The sequence below is a fragment of the Bos indicus x Bos taurus genome, chromosome 13 (genome assembly GCF_003369695.1).
Source record: "Bos indicus x Bos taurus breed Angus x Brahman F1 hybrid chromosome 13, Bos_hybrid_MaternalHap_v2.0, whole genome shotgun sequence".
NCBI lineage: Eukaryota > Metazoa > Chordata > Mammalia > Artiodactyla > Bovidae > Bos > Bos indicus x Bos taurus.
This window is the reverse complement of record NC_040088.1, coordinates 1,471,214-1,490,853: the sequence shown is the minus strand read 5'-3', so window position 1 is coordinate 1,490,853 and position 19,640 is coordinate 1,471,214. Positions and strand designations below refer to the sequence as shown.

The window sequence follows — 19,640 nt, the reverse complement described above, 5'->3', positions numbered from 1 at the left end:
ATTTGTCTTTCTCTGACAATTCATTAAGCGTGATATTCTCTAGTGAGTGAAAGTCACTCGGTCGTGTCCGACTCTTTGCAACCCCATGGACTATACAGTCCATGAAATTCTCTAGGCCAGAATACTGGAGTGGGTAGCCTTTCTCTTCTCCAGGGAATCTTCCCATCCCAGGGATCAAACCTAGGTCTCCCACCTTGCAGGTGGATTCTTTACCAGCTGAGCTCTCAGGGGTTCATCCACATTGCTGCAAATGACAATCTTTCACTCTTTCTCATGGCTGAGTAACACTCCACTGTGTGTAAACCACATCCTCTCATCCAGTTAAGAAGGGTGCTTGGGTGGCTCCATGTCTCGGCCGTTGTAAATAGTGCTCCTGGGAACAGTGTAATCCCCGTGAGATTCTCCAGGTTGCCGTGGTATGTGTCCTAATAGTCCCCTCCTGTCTGTCCCTAACCAGTGTTCCACAGTATGCATTACTACAGGTGATTACTTTCCCCACTGAACAGCATCTTGGTTGTTTCTAGTTTGTTATTATTATGGATATGGTGGCTGTGCGTTTACTTCTACAAGACATTGCGCACCTCCTTACAGAGCAGCTGTGGATTTCACATTCCCACCAGCAGAGAGCGGCCGGCCCCGTGTTCCTGCATCTTCATCAGCCTTTGGTGGTGTCACTGAATTTAGTCATTCGATAGTCACATCTCATGCAGTTTTAATTTGCATTCCCTCATGTCTAATGATATCGAATGTATTTTCCTGCACTTTAATTGCTGTGTATCTTTTTCTATGAATATCTCTTTATGTATTTTTACCAATTTTTAGTAACCTTTTTTACGAGTGAGTTTTGAGTATTTTTTAATATAGTATAGATTGCAGTCCTTTGTCAGATATGTGGTTGCAAATATTTTCTCCCTTTCCATAGCTTATCTTTTCATCCTCTTAACAGGATCTTTTGCAGACCAAAGGTTTTAAATCTCATGTGGTCCACTGTTTGAATTTTTACTTATATGAATTATGCTTTTTGTGTCAAGTCTAAGAATTGTTTGCCCAGCCTTGGATCCTGAACATTTTCTTTTTCTAAAATTTTATAATTTTAAGTTATAATTAGTATATATTTAGTATAATTTATATACTAAAATATAATTTATAGTATAAATTACTTATAATAGTATATATTATTTGGAATATATAATATAGTATATTATACTATATAATTATACTATATAATATAGTATAAATTATTTATAATTTATAGTATATAATTTAAGTTATAAATTTAAGTTCATGGTTCATCTTGAGTTTAATTTTTGTATGAGATGTGAGACGTAGCTTGAGTTTCTTTCCTTTTTACCTATGGTTGTCCAATTATTCCAATACCCTTTGTTGTAAAAAAAAAAAACAACAACCTGTTCTTTTCCCACCGAACTGCTTTTGCACATTTAACCAAGAACCGTTTTGAGTATTAGCACAGGTCTATTTCTGGGTTTTCTGTTCTTTTTCATTGAGCTCGGTATCACGTTCTTTGATTACTGTAAATATATACCAATAATATTGGGTAGAAATGAATGCTTGCAGTTACTCTGTTTTTAAAGGTCGTTTTACTCATGTTAGTGCTTCTCCATAAAATTTTAAATTTGTGCTTATGGAAAACCCATGTTAGAATTCTGAATAATTACATTAAGCCTATAAATCAAATTGTGGGAGAACTTGACATCTTTTCTGTATCAGATCTTTGCATTCATGAACATGGTCATTCCATTTATTTGAATTTTAAAACCTTCTTTCATCGTCATTTGGTAGTATTCAGCCTCTGTGTCCTGTACGTGTCTACTTAGGTTCATATGTGATTATTCCACTTAATCTGGATTAAATTCAAGCCCTTCTGCATTAAATCCTGTGTAGACTTGCCCTCTCTGGCCTGTAATCAGTAAAACGGTCATCTGGTTTAATTTTTTTTTTCCTGTCCCACAATTATTTGAGTAATCATTTGAATTGATTAGTGGTCCTTGCATTTTGGGAAAAAGCCTCAAGTTTTGAGGGCTTATCAGAGTGTCATCTGTGTAGTCTGGCACTGATCCGTTAGTTTGCTTGACTTAGTCTTGTCCTTAAGAAATGTGCATATGCACACAAGGAAAAGGAACAAGACAGAAACAAGCAGGGACAAAGTCCACTGAATGTAAATGCCTTTGCTCCCCCCATTCATATGTATTTCTTACTTGAATTTCTTAAAAACTTGAATTCTGAGGACTTGTCTATATGATTTTGCATTTGTGTTTATGTGGAAACGCTTGACTATAATCCAGGTACACACAGAAGCTCTCTGTCGGTGATGTCAGAGAATGATGGATTTTGTTTACTCGGTAAAAAATGAGTCAAATGGTTTTTGGGTGTGGGAGAAAGTACAGGATATTGTTGACCAAAGGGGTGATGCTCCATCTACCTCATTTTACAACTTTTTTCAGATTTCTTTTTTCTTTTTCTTATCACATTATTTTTTAAAATTGTAAATATCGTACATGTTTGTTGCACCAAATGTAAACAGTTCTGAAATGCATGGAGTAAAATGAAAAACAAAAAAATACTATTGTGGACCCTAGTCCCTGTCCTTCAGAAAAAATGCTGCTGCTGCTGCTGCTAAGTCGCTTCAGTCGTGTCCGACTCTGTGGGACCCCAGAGGCGGCAGCCCACCAGGCTCCCCCGTCCCTGGGATTCTCCAGGCAAGAACACTGGAGTGGGGCGCCATTGCCTTCTTCTTCGGAAAAAATACTAATGGATTCATGTGTACTTTTCAGACTCTTTTTTTCTCTGTATACAAATAGAAACAAATTCTCACACATATATAGATCACATTTTTAACGCAAAAATTCAGTAATTCATTGCATATTATGCATATTGTGTTTAAGGAGACCATAGTTACAGATTTCTCCAGGACATTTTGATGAGCCTGTAGTCAGTCCTTACATAACTTTTAGTAGTGACTTGTTTCACATTCAGAGTATTTGTATTTATGAGACACTACACATGGCCACGTTAGTTATGCCCTTTCTCTCATGCTTTGACTACCACTCCAAGTCCATAATTAGTGGCTACACCTCATTAATTTAACAGAACCAGAGTACTCTTTAATATTGATACACCACAACCTGTTGAAAAATACCCAAATTGATGGGCAAAAAAATTTCTAATATTTTATAAATTTAAATTCTACTATGGTGAAAAACTTGTGCATGTATCTTTGTATGCTCATGCAAATCTTCTTGAGAGGAAATCTCTTAGACGCGGGATGGTCAGCTGATAGATATCCTGTGCTGTTAACATTTTTGTAACTACTGCCAAATTGCCTCCAGATAGATTATCCAAAATCCCACACCCACGACCAGTTTAGGAAAGTGTCCTTCACCCCAGACTCCATTCTGTCTGTAAATTTCAGATGCAGACTTTTCAGTGTAAGTACTCTTTGGTGTGTGTGTGGCTTTTTATTTTTAAGAAAGATGATGTGGACAGATTATTTCAGTTATTTCACATGTACAAATAAAGCTCCACTCTTCAGGGCAGACAGTCCAAATTTATACCTCAGACAGGCTCTAGTCCAATTTATTTTAAGTGACCAAGGGCATGTGTATATATTTGGAAAGAATAAAACCATCTCTTGGGGCTGGGATTTAACTGTCTAGGATGGTTCTTTCTTAAGGAATCTTTTGTAAAATGTTTGCTTAAACTGCTGTGTTCCAGGTCCTGAGGGGAGATTAGTGGATAGAAATGTTTTATGCTGACAACTTTTGATTAGAACTGGGAATGTGTCTCCTTCTTTATCTGTCCTTGCATACTGGCACTGCTTTAAAACCATTGGTACTTTTTTTTTTTTTTTAGGAAAGAATACGAAACACTTAAAATGTTTGAAACACATTATAAGAAGTCCTTAGGAAAATTTTAATGGGAATATTTATTAGAGCTTTTTAGAGTGCTCTGAAAAGTTCAACTGATAATAATGTAATAACAATAATAATCATGTAATGGATTGTTTTATTAATCCTGTACTTGAGAAGACATTATAGATCCAGAAATGTATTGCTTTTACATGACTTAATTTCAAAGGCAACCTACAGAAGTTAAAGGGATTTATGCCTGTTCATTTTCCGTAGGATAATGGCTTTATTTATTTTTTTAGAGTGAAATAATTTGAAGCTTCTGCAGAGCTTTGCAATTTGCATATACAAAGTGAATTGCTCACTGAATTCATTCAGTGCCACAAGGGGAAAAATAATTAGGATACAGCTTACAAAAGCAAGGCAGAAAAATTGCCTTTTAGGTAGCGGTCTCCATTTCACTCTGTAAACATAAATAAATCATCATCTGTAAATTACCATCAGCAAAAGAAGGGGAAAAATTGGAAATCAAATCCTTGTTTTCCTAAATGGCTCTTGACTTTGCAGCATACCAGCAACGTATTTAATATTCCCACACAACGTTGACTAATTGCATAATTCTGACAGGAATATACCAGCTCCTCAAGGGAGTGTACTTTTAAAAAATCCGATTGTATTAATCTTCCCTTGAAGCACCAGAAGAAATTTCAGCAGTTTCTCTGTCTAGTTACAAAATAACCCATTTGGAAAATTGAATTGTGTAATTTGTAATTGTTTTCCAAGTTGTTAATGCAAACCTATATCAGCAGCAAGTTAAACTTTTAAAGTATGGCCACTTTGTTAATTGCTGGCTGTTAAACATTTATTTCAATGAATACTATCATTTATGACGAATAAGACATCTGGAATATGGCTTTAAACAGCCAAATTAATTTGCCAGTTCTTTCCTAACTGGATGGCATACTTAAAGATTTATCAGAGATTTAGGAGTGTGCTGAATATCGCTCTTTGCTTTGAGGGAGTCACAGTGCTGGGTTTTGATGCTCAGAGAGTTAGCAAAGGAGAACTTCGGAGGAATTAAGCAGCTCTTCAGCGCCCCCTATTTTCCATCCCCCGCCCCACCCTAAGCTGAGCTAAGTCCTATCTGCTCACTGCCTGGCTGTCTGCTGACCTCTCTGGGCCTTGTTTCCACCCCCGGTCGTGTTCCCACCGTTCCCCACGGTTGAGGCCACGTGTGGCCCAGCCAGCGGCGCAATGCTCAGCCCCAGAAGACGCCATCCTCATTAGTCCTGTGTGAACAGCACACTCAGGCTGCGTGATGCATCAGCCGTGTCCATTCTCCACTTTTCCTCTAACGCGGTTTTTCCACCCTCTGCGCTGTTAACATTTTTGGTGTGGAGCCGGCCTGTTCTTGGCATGATGTTTAGCAGCGTCTCCTGACTTCTACCCCCTAGATGCCAGGAGCACCCCCCAGTTTTGGCAACCAAAAATAGCCCCGGACTTTGTGAAATCTTTTCCCTGGGAAGGATGAGGCGAGTGCAAGATCTTCAGCTCTCCCCTGGACGGAGAACCACTGCCTGCAGCCTGCAGATGCGACCCCCCAGTTACCTGCGTAAAACCTCCTCGTCTGCACTCTGCGACTTCACGAGGCCCAGTGACTCCTGCCAGCTGCTCACTTCTAGCCTTTTAGCCCCAGCCCAGCTGCTCTCGCTTCGCGCTTTGTCTTCCTGTCACTGCCTCACTCCTCACCACCACTTTTCCCCGTACTCCTATCCTGCCAAACTGCAGTTTTGAGATTGTGTGGGGAAGCTTTGGTCTGGAAATCCCTCTCTCCTTTCTTTGCCTCATAAACCCTCGCTCACCCTTGTCAACCCACTTTAGGATGACAGTGCCTCCCTCAGGAACGATGGCCTCGCTGATTCCTTTCTGGAGAGTCATTTGGTGGCATTTGGTGGTTTACTGAAGTGTCATGCCAGATTATCCATGGTTGAATCCCAGCTCTGCTGTTTGCAAGCTGAGTGAACAAATTCACCTCTGATAGTCCTGTTCTGTGTAAACAGGAATTTCACAGTCAGAAATGTGAAAAAGTAAATAACATAATCGATATGAAGTGCTTAGAACCCCAAATCTGGCATATAATTAAAGGTCTGCCTGCGTGGGGGCCTTCCCTTCCCTTCCCCGGTGGCCCAGCGGCTGAGACTGCGCTCCCAACGCAGGGCGTCCGGCTTTGGTCCCCGGTCGGGGGACGAGGTCCCACATGCCCCAGCTAAAGACCTGGTGCAGCCGAGTAAGTGAATTTTGTTCTTGTTCAGCCACTAAGTTGTGTGTGACTGTTTGCCACCCCATGGACGCCAGGCTCCTCTGTCCTCCGCTGTCTCCTGGAGTTTGCTCAAATTCACAGTCTCCTTTCCTTTATGATGAAGATGGGTGGGGAGGGGGCTTTCATTTACCATGCTCTTGTTGAGGGCTTACACGTGTGAGGCACTGAGCTTGGTGCTGGAGAGAGCAGAGAACAGAGCAGGCGACACCCTGCTTCTGCTTCTACGTAACATAAAGAAAATGTGTAAGTAAGGTATGTAGGGTGTTGGCGTGACTGATCAGCGCTAAGCAAGAATGCACGCCAGGCAAAGAGATAGGCATGTGGACTGAGGGTGTCGCAGTTTTGTTTTTATTTTACTCTATTTTACTGGCCTGTCAGTGTGTGGGATCTTAGTTTCCTGACCGGAGATCCAGGCTGCGCCCCCTGCATTGGAGGCACGCAGTCTTCACCACCGGACCGCCAGGAAGTCCCCCTGTTGCAGTTCTAAACAGCGTCGCCTGGATGAGACGATGTTTGAGTCACTGATGATGGGGCAGATTGAGACTTCCTCCTTCAGAGGAAGAGTGTTTCCAAGCAAAGGAAGAATAAACCCAGGTGCTCTTGTTTGGTGGGGCTGAAAAGACCACAGAAGCGAGAGGGAGTTCAGTTGGACTTCCCGGAAAAGGGAGAGTAAAGTGTGACTGCCTGTGTTTCAGCAGAGTGGCGTCTCTTCACATAAGGCCCTCCAGCACCACACTGGGCTTCCCAGGTGCTAGTGGTGAAGACCCGCCTGCTGGTGCAGGAAACGTGAAAGACGCGGGTTCGATCCCTGGGTCGGGAAGATCCCCTGAAGGAAGGCATGGCAATTCACTCCAGTATTCTTGCCTGGAGAATCCCATGGACAGAGGAGCCTGGTGGGTCTGTGGGGTCACAAAGAGTTGGAGACGACTCAAGTGACTTAGCATGCACGCACGCAGCAAGCATCACAGCAGGCGGTGTCTTCAGGGCAATATTTGGAGGAATATTCTGAATGTTCCAAAGAACTGTCCACCAGATAAGCAGAAGCTGGGTGGAGACTTCAGTGTGCAGCTTTTCATTTCTTCCAGCTACTGGGAAGAAATCCATTTCTCTTAGAGCAGCACAGAGTATGTGGGAGGAGTACACGTGGTTGGACTGTATCTTGAGGAAAGGGAATCAAAGTTGGTTCAGACTGATTTTCAGGTAGCGCCGTCCAAAGGAATCACACGCTAGAGCCAGAAAGCACACCACCAAGGTAGCCTTCTGTCATTTTCTGCGTTGGTGCAGGAAAGGCAGGCTGGGCTGCCTTCAGCATCTGCCTGGAGTCTGCTGAAGGAAGGACGCTTCACTGCGGGGCATGGGGGATTGAAGGACCCTCCTCAGATGGTCTGCATGTGCCCCCGAAAGGCTAAGACTCAAAGGATCCCTTCTCAACAGGCTCTGGAAGTGTCACCTAAACAGGCCACCGTATTCACCTGCGAGTGGTTTTCTTCAGATCCTCAGCGACTACAGGTAGAACCTGCTTCTGTGATAACAGCCAGCTGACTGTCGTGCGGCAATGCCTGCAAAGAGACGGAGGGTGGCTTCAAGCCCAAATGGCTTGGTTCCCTTCTTGAGTAAGCGCCCCAGGCGTGCACACCAGCTCACGTGCTGACGGATCCAAACCAAACACCAAGGACGTGTACCTGTCAGTCATGTCCTGCTCTGTGTGGCCCAGGACTGTAGCCCACCAGGCTCCGCTGTCTGTGGGGTTTCTCAGGCAAGAATACCGGAGCATGTTGCCATGTCCTCCTCCAGGGAATCTTCCCAACCCCGGGATCGAACCCAAGTCTCTTGCATCTCCTGCATTGGCAAGCGGGCTCTTCACCACCCGCGCCACTTGGGAAGCCAGAGATGGAGGAGGAGGATGTCCAGATGTTCAAAGGGTGTATGGTGGGTGCTTCTGTCAACTACACATGCAGCAAGTTCTCGAGAGTTGAACACGCTCCCCTTATTAAATGCCATAGTCCACGTTTTTAAAATAAAAAAATAATCAGTGCTTCTAGTAATACTGTTGACCTGGCTTTCCTTGTGGGAACAGTTCAGGCATCCTGTGTCAATATTTATCTTGACTCTGACAATCACAAATATATGGGTTTAGGTTGACAAACCAGTTGGCCTAAAAAGAACAGCATTTTGATGCAGATGAGAGTCTTCAGTGGGTGCTAAGACAAGTCTCTCAAAGGTAATTGGGAAACAGGTGTTCACATAATGCCAAAGTATTGCCCAGCGTGGATGCATCTCGTAGACGTGACACCAGATGTAAGAATCCAAACATAGAAAAACACGTGTGATGTAGTTCGGTTTACATGTTAATAAGTTTTCTAGAAGGAAGAACCACCCAGTGGTGATGGAGGTGAGAGTGGTGGTTTTATCCGGGGTCGGCACTGATCCGGGAAGCGACGGTGTTAACTGAGAGCTGTGTGTGTCAGTCTGAGTGGCGTCCCCCAGCTGTGTACACGTGTCGAGGTTCACTGGACTGTGGTCTCGAGATTTCTGTCTTTTACTGTTTGTGCTGGATCCGTGGGGCCTCATATTTAGGTTCCTGTGCTTGTTCCAAGCCGGCTTTCACTAGAGCTGTAGTTTGGAATACAGACCGTGGTGCCACATGTACACACGTAAAAGCCAGTGGTTTTTGAAAAGCCGAGTTTTCTTCAGCATTTTAAAGTCTGAATACGAAAGATGAGTTTAGCTCAGACTGTCTTCTTTTGAGTTGACAAGTACTTTATTTTTACATAGGAATTAAGATTTACATTTCTTTTTTTTTCTTTCTTTCAAGATATGGTTTATAACTTGCAGAAATATCTTTAAATGTTTCCAGAACTGTTTGCATCTATAGTTTTACTCATTTGCTCATTTATCCAGCCAGTAACTTATTTATTCATTTACTTTTAATGTGTTTTAAGGAACACACATGGTGGAGTGTACTGCTAGAAAAAAGCATACATTTGTAGAAGCCAGAAGGTCTAGATTTGAATGTTGCTCTATCCTTCCATCTGCCTGAGAAATCATCATTAAGTTACCGCTCTCTCTCTCTCACTACTCATCCTCATATAATGAGTTTAATGACAATACCAAGGGTGTTATACCATTGTGAGAATTCAGTATTACGCTGTAGCCATTCAGCGTTCTGCAGTTGATTGAAGTAAGCGGACCTCCTTGAGAAGTGGATTTATAACTGGTGAGTAGGGTGAGATTCATTTCCTCATTTAATTAGACTAGTTCTACTTTTATATGATGGTGACACTGTAAGATTTCCTTTGAAAAAAAATTTTAAAAACCAAGTGATTCAACCACTAAATTAAAATTGCTAACCAGTGTTCTAGTGGCTTAGTATGTATTTGACTAGGAAATCTCGTCCCTTTTGTGCTAGAAGTAATATAGGAATACAGTGGGGTTTGAGAGAAAAACTCTATGAGAATTCTTGGCCAGAAGGAAATCAAACAGAGAGCATATTAGCCAACTTTTGCTTTGGCAACAATTCCAAAATCTTAGCAGCTTATAGCAATTCATCCTTGTCTTCTGCCCTTATTGTTTGAGGGGTCTGGGTTGTGTGGTGGGTCTGTGGGTGTGTTGAGCATAGCTGGATTAATTTGATTCAGTTGCAGTCCATCTGTCTGTACATCCAGGAGTAAGGAGGGAAATGAACTCAAGGAGAGAAGAAATGACTTACGCATACTTTTAAAGTGTTTACTTGCACATATCAGCTCACATTCTATGAGCTAAAGCAAGTTGCATGACCAAATCCAAACCATTCAGGAAGAAGTCGTGGGGGCAAAGAGTGGGTGGATGAATTTTGAGCAAGTAAGTCAATCTGTATGAAGGTTAGGAATTCCCCAGGTGGTCCAGTGGTAAGGAGTCCACCTGCCAATGCAGGGGACACGGGTTCCATCCCTGGTCCGGGAAGATGACACCTGCTGCAGGGCAGCTAAGCCCCTGCACCTCAACTCCTGAGCCCACGAGCCCTCGAGACCGTGCCCGGCAACGAGATGCCAGCGCTCTGCAACTGAGCGCCCTCGAGCAGCAGCAGGGACCTAGAGCAGCCGGAAATAAAGATAAATAAAAGAAGAAAATGAAAGTTGCCGTGAGGTACAGCGTTTGCCTTTGGTCTGATTTTAAATCCCTCCAGATTCTAAAGAGAATCATTTTTGCCAAGTCTTACCCGCACTCAACCTTCCCATCCTCTGTGTTCGTGAACGTACTTTATGTGTCAGGAAAGCTCCGATTCAGGGTTCATTTCTCTTACCAGAGGAATTTTCAAGGAACCATGATCTTCCATGAGTTCTGAATGAGTCCAAGGATTGACTATCAAATTAAGCCTGAAGCTAACCTGAGCTTTGAAAGTAAACAGCCAATTTCTAAAGAAAATCAAGCATTTAAAAGGTCTTCATATTGACATTTTCAGTAAGCTGTACACATGTTTCTGGTCTTCTTTGGCTCCATTTTGGCCAAAATGGATTAGATTTTAGCTCCATTTCGAGAGAGAAATCTCTGGAGTCAGAAAGCGTAAATACACCCAGAAAAGGAAAAGGAAGTTTAGAGATTGAGAGGTCACAGATTAACTGGAAAGAGTCATCAGACAGGTGGCAGTCCAGAAATAAACAGAAGTAATTCCATTGTCTACCTTGGTCACTGTTGCCTTAGCATGAAGATTCTGTTACAGGGTAGGTAAAAGATTTAGACTCTATGTGCCGTTTTAGTCACAAAATGTGACTTCTGTTACTGTCCTGCTCAGTACCAAGACCCTCTGTTAGTAATGGACATTTGTAACTGGGTCTCATATTGACTGTCTCTTGGAAACTGTTCTTTTGCCTTTTAAGTCATAATTCTCACTTGTATTTCAGATCTGGTCATGGCGTTTGAAATGTTTTGTTGTCTTCTTCACTTAGGATGTGCGGTTGTGAAATGGACAAAACAGGAGAAAAGGAAACAAATGGTCCTGCTCAGGTGCATGACCTTTGGGATGGGAAGCGGGCACCAGATCTTTGCCAAGGTTCTGTTGACATCCATTGTCATGCTCCTGCCAAGCAAACGAGAGTTCTTCCGGCTGACTGTCGACCTTTAGGACGCTTGGTTATCACCTGGACTCTCAAATTCGTGAAAAATTAAATGCAAGTCAGTTCATAACAGTGGTGTTAGGTTAGGAGTCATAGATTAATGGTGTTTTTCCTAATTTTTAGTCCTTTTTCATTTATTCATAACTGTTTGTTGTGATGTTGGATGGCAGCACCGACTCAATGGACATGAGTTTGAGTAAACTCCAGGAGCTGGTGATGGACAGGGAGGCCTGGTGTGCTGCAGTCTGTAGGGTCGAAAAGAGTCGGATTCGACTGAGCGACTGAACTGTCGTAGTATTGTTGCAGGGACAAGCCGCTTCTGAGTCCATGTTGGACTTTGACTTGCTTTTCGTTGCTTTTGTTATTAAAATCGTACATAATGGCCTGTCTCACAGAATTCTGCGCCTCTGTCTGACCATCAAACTCAAATGCCTTTGTTCAGAACGCTGTCCACTTGTGGATGGCAGGAAGAAAGAAATTAGCACATCCTCTGCCTGAGGCTTGCCGTTCTAGGAGGTGTTTGCAAGATGAATGGCCTTTTAACTCTGCTCCCTACCTCTCCCACCTCAGAGCTACAAAAGAGCCTGGCATCCAGACCCCGATAAGATGGCTGTCTTGAGACGTTAGTCTGCCAGCTTCTCGGTCAGCCAGCTCTCTCCTTGCCTCAACACCTGTCTCCAAGTCGCTGGCCTGTCACGAGACTAGAAGCGCGAGCTTGAACTTGGTAATAGTATCAGCTTTACTCCCTTTTACTTAATATTTTGCTTGAAATCAGATCACTTCTTTGTTTAAATAAATTCACTGTAACAGAACGTTTTCTTACTACCATCAATAGAAACTAGTATTGCTTGCCATGAACAGCAGATAGCATTTAAGAAGAAGTACAAGGGGAAGAAAGTAATATTTTTAAGGCTGAATAATACCCCACTGTAGGCGTGTACCGCGGTTTCTTTATTCGTCCACCAGTGGACAGGTTGTTTCTGTATCTCAACTGTTGTAAATAAAACTGCAGTAAAAACAGGAGTGTAAATGCCCACCTCAGGGCACTGTTTTCATCTCCTTGAATGTACGTCCCCAAGGTGGGACTGTTGGACCACATGGTACTTCTGTTTTAATTTTTTGAAGAACCTTCATATTTATTTTTATAGCAGCTGCATCATTTTTCATTCTCACTAACAATGCACAGAGTTTCCATATCTTATCCCTAGTTAATAGAACAGTACTTGATACCAAGTAAATTTTAAAAATAAATGAATGAATGAATGAATGAGTAAGTGAAGAGTAAACAGACATATTTTGGTGGATGAAGGGATGCAAGGAAGATTCTTGAGAAGGAATGTGATTCTCCTGCAATTGTGTGTAAGTGGTTCTCCTTGGTGTTAGGTCTTCTCAGGTGGTTCAGTGGTAAAGAATCTGCCCACCAATGCAGGAGATGCTGGTTTGATACCTGGATTAGGAAGACCTCCTGGAGGAGAAAATTGCAACGCACTCCAGTATTCGTGCCAGAAGAATCCCATGGACAGAGGAGCCTGGTGGGCTACAGTCTATGGGATTGCAAAGAGTCAGACATGACTGAGCATACACTTCTCGATGTTGTTACACTTTGAAGAACTTTTTACATTTTATTTGTGAATCTCTACACAAAGACAGCATTGTGAAGTTTCAGTTCAGTTCAGTCGCTCAGTCGTGTCCGACTCTTTGCAACCCCATGGACTGCAGCACGCCAGGCCTCCCTGTCCACCTCCAACTCCCGGAGCTTGCTCAAACTCATGTCCATCAAGTCGGTGTTGCCACCCAACCATCTCATCCTCTGTCGTCCCCTTCTCCTGCCTTCAGGAGGATCTTTCCCAGCATCAGGGTCTTTTCAAATGAGTCAGTTCTTTGCATCAGGTGGCCAAAGTATTAGAGCTTCAGCTTCAGCTTTAGTCCTTCCAGTGAATATTCAGGACTGATTTCCTTTAGGATGGACTGGTTGGATCTCCTTTCAGTCCAAGGGACTCTCAAGAGTCTTCTCCAACACCACAGTTCAGAAGCATCAATTCTTCGGCACTCAGCCTTATTTATGGTTCAATTCTCACATCCATACATGACTGCTGGATAAACCATAGCTTTGACTAGATGGACCTTTGTTGGCAAAGGAATATCTCTGCTTTTTAATATGCTTTCTAGGTTGGTCGTAACTTTTCTCCTAAGGAGCAAGTGTCTTTTAATTTCATGGCTGCAGTCACAATCTGTAGTGATTTTGGAGCCCCCCAAAATAAAGTCTCTCACTGTTTCCACTGTTTCCCCACCTATTTGCCATGAAATGATGGGACCAGATGCCATGATCTTAGTTGTTTGAATGTTGAGTTTTAAGCCAACTTTTTCCCTCTCCTCTTTTCACTTTCATTAAGAGGCTCTTTAGTTCTTCACTTTCTGCCTAAGAGTGGTGTCATCTGCATATCTGAGGTTATTGATATTTCTCCCGGCAATCTTGATTCCAGCTTGTGCTTCATCCAGCGCGCTAGTGGGCACCTGCTGGGTAGCACCGGGAGCCCAGGTGGGCGCCCTGGGTGGCCTGGGAGGTGCAGTCAGGGGTGGGGGGAGACTCCTGAGGGAGGGGTTAAATGTATACACACAATTTATTCACTCTGTGAAACAGTCACACTCCTATCAAAAAGGTATATGTATGAAGCAAGCGCTACGTCTGTGAAGCTCTGAGGCTGTGGCGCCTGTTAGCTTCAGAGAAATCTGACAAGGGGAGGCAATGTGTTAACCTCCTTGCTAGGGCTCTGAGGGCAACACTGAAATAATCGCCGGACACGCTCTTCTTCTGGCAGGCCCGCTTTGTGTTCCCCTGGGATGGGCCTGCTCCCTTCTGCTCGGTGTCAGTGGGAGCTTTCTTTCTGTGCTCTAGCTCACTGTGGTTCATTTTTCAGGTTACAGAACTCAACAACGTGAAGAGCGTAGCTCGGCTGCCAAAAAGCACCAAGAAGCACGCCATCGGGATTTACTTCCGTGATGACACCTCCAAGACCTTCGCTTGCGAGTCAGGTGTGTTGGCGGGGCGGGGGCCGCGGCTCTGTGCTCCCCGGCAGGCGCCGGGCAGCCACGCTCATCTCTGGCGTCTCCGCAGATCTTGAGGCTGACGAGTGGTGCAAAGTCCTCCAGATGGAGTGTGTGGGGACGCGGGTCAATGACATCAGCCTCGGAGAGCCTGACTTACTGGCCACCGGAGTTGAGAGAGAGCAGAGTGGTATGTAAAGAAAGTCCTCTCCTCTCTTTTCTTAAACTGTTTTTTTCCCCCATATAATGAAACATAAGACATCTTGATGTAAAACTTTTGAAGTTAGAAAAGTGTATAAAGGAAGAAGTAAAAATAACCTTTTATTTCACCTAAACCTCGGTTAGCATTTCTGTGTGTTTCTCAAGATGTTTCGGTGACTAACAGGACTGGATCGACATGAATCATATCAGCTGGAAGCTCTGAGAAACCCGCTGTGTTTCTGTGTTACTTTTCTCTGGACGATGCGTCAGATCATTTAATTTTCCCAGCACACTGTGATATAAGTACTATCACCTCCCATTTGCAGATGGGAAAATGAAGCTTAAAAGAGCTAAAGATCTGGCGTCACGTCCAATAGCTAGGGCTTGATTCTAGACGCGTACTCCTGGGCTTGTATTTATGGTGTACGCGTGCAGTGGGTTTTTGTCTTCCTTTTCTTCCACTTTAAATTTTTATTGAATGCTTTCCAGTGTTTTTAATAGAATCCAGACTTCCTGAATTTTTCATCAAGAGTAAACCTACCTAAAATTTGTAATTTTTTTTTTTTTTTAACTAAAACACTTGAGCCAACTCTTTGAGCTCAACACTCAACCTGGGAATATATCATGATAAATAATAATGACCAAAATGTTCACAAACACTTCAACGAAACTCACTATTGATTTGCAGTATGAGTTTGGAGGCGAGGAATCATTTCTTTGTTCCCAAATGCCTTGTAACAGGATAGATTGACTCCTAGAGTTCCGCACCAGCCTGTTGACTTGATCTGTGAGGATATATCACAGCCAAAGAGGCTGGGGGTCACCTGGCCTGATTATGAACACCGAAGAGGTGGGATTGTGCTGACCCCTTCTATGGATCCACAGTCAATTGTTAGTGAGAAAAATGCCCTCCGTCGCAGCCGGAACTGTGTCTTCATGACACATTTACAGTCGGCGGCTCCTTTAGATGCTCCGTGTCCGCCATAATCCATCTCCAGGGAAGTGTTATTGATAAAGTCTGAGACGTGCTGGCTGATTCAGAGGAGCCTCTTTGCAGACTGGGAAATTGAGCTGCAAAGAGGTGAAGTCATTAACCAAGGTCACACAGACACGCCCCAGGCTTCTCCCTCCGAAGTCCACTAACTCTGAATGCTCTTGTAACCGACATACAGAGAAAACGTGGCAGGCGCTGATTATTTTTTTGGAGAGCCCAGATCAGCACTTGCCTTGCACGTTTTATATTTGCAAAGCTATATTCAGAGAGTGCCCCAAACTGAATTCACAAATTGCCTGTTCCTAGGGGTCGGGCTTCCCTGGTGACTCAGATGGTAGAGAATCCATCTGCAGTTCAGGAGACCTGTGTTTGATCCCTGGATCAGGAAGATCCTCTGGAGAAGGGAATGGAAACCCCCTCCAGTGTTCTTGCCTGGAAAATCCCAAGGACAGGGGAGCCTGGCGGGCCACAGTCCATGGGGTCACAGAGTCAGACATGTCTGAGCGACTAAGCATGTCAGGAATTGCCCTTTGGTACCAATTTTCTGAGCCTCAGTTTCCTGTTCTGTCAAAGAGGAATAAGAATACCTCTGGTATGTAACTACGGGGGTTTATAACAAAACTCAGCTCTGTCTTCTGAGGTACTTTGCAAGATTAACTATGACTTAAAGTTACGGTAATTAAAGTGGTCACTCTTACCAATGTTACTGTTATTCCTGGACAAGGTGATTACAGAACTTCCAAGCCAGTGACTTGGGAAGGATCTCTGTTATCGTTGTTGTTCAGTTGCTAAGTCGTGTCCGACTCTGCGATCCCATGGACTCTCTTATTTTTTGCTTATTGATGGCAGTCTTTCTTATTTCAGAACTCTCCAGGTAGAAATTTACTCCATCAGAGTTTACTTTTAAAATAATAGTTACTAGAAAGCAGCAAACGCTTGCTTATTGGGAGTTTGAAATCACTTAGAAAATTTGCAGAATAGATGCTTGAATACATTTGTAAACATAATCTTGGCACTCCTGTTTCTTAAACTTAACTAAAGTTTATGAAAATTCTGTTGACTTTGTATTAATTTAGAATCCCAGTGATATTGTTAGTGTCTACTATCTTCTCGGATGCAGTCTGCTGTAATGACAAATAGATAAAAAAGCGTTTGCTATAGTAATAATATTTTTATTCATATTTCATTCAAAATTTAGACTCTGTAACTTCCTGAATTAATGAATTTTGTAGAAATGTAACAGAAATACCATGACTGTATCTGTGGGGATGAAAATTCAGTTGCAGTAAAAAGCCAAGTAGTTTATTCAGAGTAATCGTGGTGAAATTTTAAGTCACACAAATAAGCAAATGAATATTTCTTTCCAGTATTTGGCTAACGAGAGCTCTTTGTTAAAATGAGTCCAAATTCATTGGAATTTTTCCAAACTGTTGGTCAGTTAAGTGCATACTATTAGTTTTATTTAAATAATTTGAGGTAGAATAGTGTTATGAAAATTATAAATTGATTAATATAACTTTAATATCAATAAACCATGCAACAATGATTTTGCACCTGCATTTTTTGTGAACACAAAAGTGTGGGTGTAATTAACAAGTACTTGGCAGGAAAAAAAGTTGTTTTTAATGGTTTCATTGTTAGAGTCTCTTCCTGGCATGCACAATTTTTATTATGCAAGCTAAAATATTGTAAAAATGATCTTTGCTCCTGTAAATACTTTGGCATGTACATTGACCACCAGACTGTACCTTTCCTGTGTTATTTAATGTAGTCTTCATTTAAAAAAGCATTTTCTGGAAGTGTTGATTTGTGAGAAAGGTTTGTCTTCCTGAACATTCAACCAAAACCTAGAATACGAGCTTGAATTGTTTGAAATGCCTCTTTGTTCCTGCTGTGTCTGTGATGTTTTATTCCTGGGGATTTTAGACTAACCTTTTGTTTTTCTCCCAGAGAGATTCAATGTGTATTTGCTGCCATCTCCTAACTTAGATGTACATGGCGAATGTGCCTTGCAGATCACATGTGAGCACATCTGTCTTTGGGACGTCCAGAATCCCAGAGTCAAACTCATCTCTTGGCCGCTAAGCGCGCTGCGGCGGTATGGGCGAGATGCTGCCTGGTTCACTTTTGAGGCAGGGAGGTGAGTTCCATGACTGTCTGTCTGCACTTTTTCCCGAAGTTCACGTCATGTGAGGCCTGGGTTTTCCTGTGAGATCCAGCGTGAAGCACACTGGGAAGACGCCTGGACCTGTGACTGTGATGCTGTGAATGGTGTGGTGGGTTAGTCGCTCAGTCGTGTCTGACTCTGTGACCCCAAGGACTGTAGCCCACCAGGCTCCTCTGTCCGTGGGACTCTCCAGGCAAGAACACTGGAGTGGGTTGCCTTTTCCTCCTCCAGGGGATCTTCTGGACCCAGGGATTGAACTCGTGTCTTCTGCATTGCAGGCAGATTCTTTACCAACTAAACCACTGTTCGCATATTCAGCATGGCTTTGTTTTCCAGGGATGGGGCTGATGTTTCATGAATGTGATGTGAAATTTTCATTACACGGTTTGAGCCCATACCACAACCTGACGTTGAAGTAGGTACCAGTGCTAAGATTGTACTCTTGCCAGGTCATGCTGAACAGAGGCCAACTTCCTCGTTTTTGGAAAACTCCTATTTTGATATCTATGTTTCCTCACTGAACTAACTGTGGTAGATTATCAACATCAGGGGCTGTTGATATTTTTCAAGTTACAGTTTATTAAGTTTAATCTATTTTTCTCACACAGTAATGAATGACACTAATATTAAGAAGAGATTGATTTCATAACTTGGTTACTGCAATACCTAATAAGCACTTTCGAGGCTTTTCCTGTTTCCTTTTCAAAGTTAATTTTGGAGAGAGAAGGGGGTGCAGTAATATGGGGTTGATCATTAGCTACAAAATATTAGTCTAATCAGCATCTTATTGTCACCCTCTTTCCTCAGAATGTATGCTCTTTTTTCGGAAACACTGCAGATCCAATTTTATATTTTAGAATTTCAAATGACTCAGTTCATCTCAGTCGCTCAGTCGTGTCTGACTCTTTGCGACCCCATGAACCGCAGCACGCCAGGTCTCCCTGTCCATCACCAACTCCTGGAGTCCACCCAAACCCATGTCCATTGAGTTGATGATGCCATCCAACCATCTCATCCTCTGTCGTCCCCTTCTCCTCCTGCTCTCAATCTTTCTTTCTAAATTTTAAGAAATCCAAGTTCTTCTGTATATGGCCTGATTTTAAAGTTGAAAAAAATCAACTTGTGACTTTAAAAGGTTTTTGTTTTTGGTTTATAAAGTAGACAGTTCTCCCCTCACAGGAGTAGGGTACTTGACATAATAAGAATAATGACATGACTTCTAAACACCTAAAACTCTGCTCCATGTGAATATGCCATAGTAATGCTCCACTCACACTAATCTGCTCACCTCAGTATAAGCATTGCCCAATTATTTAAAATTCCCTTTTCAGATAGATGATCGAGTCAGTGCTCTTACAATTATTCTAGAAAGTGTTTAAAGCCTTCTCACCCATGCAGCTCTTCTCTGGTCTGTTTACATTTTAAGAACCTGGAAATGGAAATGGTATAAACACATTAGTGAGTCTTTCAGAGACACAAAGTTTCTTGCATTAGCAAGTAAAACTTTAATCTTTAGAGCAGTGTCCTTAAGTCAGAAATACTTGTTTATTACCCTTATGGGGAAATCTTGATAGAAATTAAGAATTTGTTTGGGAAGGTGGGTATTTCTCCCTGTTTCGGTGTCAGAAATCATTTATTATCATTTTTAATATTTCTGGCCATGCCTCGTGACTTATGGGATCTTAGTTCCCCAACCAGGGATTGAACCCTGCCCCCTGCAGTTGAAGTGAAGGATCTAACTGCTGGACCATCAGGATTCCCTCCAAAATCATTCATGTATAAACTGTAACCAGTGACGATGGGTATGAAAGGTGTTTTGTCATTGAAAGTAGACTTATCTGTTGGCTGTACACCTCACATCATTCCCCACGCATATTTCATGTTGACTTGCAGGAGAGTTCTGCATTGATCAACATGTTAAGGGCCCATTTTCAGTCCTCAGTTCAGTTTCTCA

At 42.6% G+C, this 19,640-nt stretch overlaps 1 protein-coding gene across 2 annotated transcripts in view; it reads left to right on the top strand.

Moving 5' to 3' along the window:
* DOK5 (docking protein 5) overlaps nt 1–19,640 on the top strand; it is a 150,905-nt gene that overhangs the window by 76,488 nt on the left and 54,777 nt on the right. For both annotated transcript variants that reach the window (XM_027558218.1, XM_027558217.1), the window contains 3 exons: nt 14,198–14,312; nt 14,395–14,514; nt 17,470–17,659. In XM_027558218.1, the coding sequence (XP_027414019.1) occupies nt 14,198–14,312; nt 14,395–14,514; nt 17,470–17,659 (425 nt within the window). The remainder of the gene's footprint in view (nt 1–14,197; nt 14,313–14,394; nt 14,515–17,469; nt 17,660–19,640) is intronic.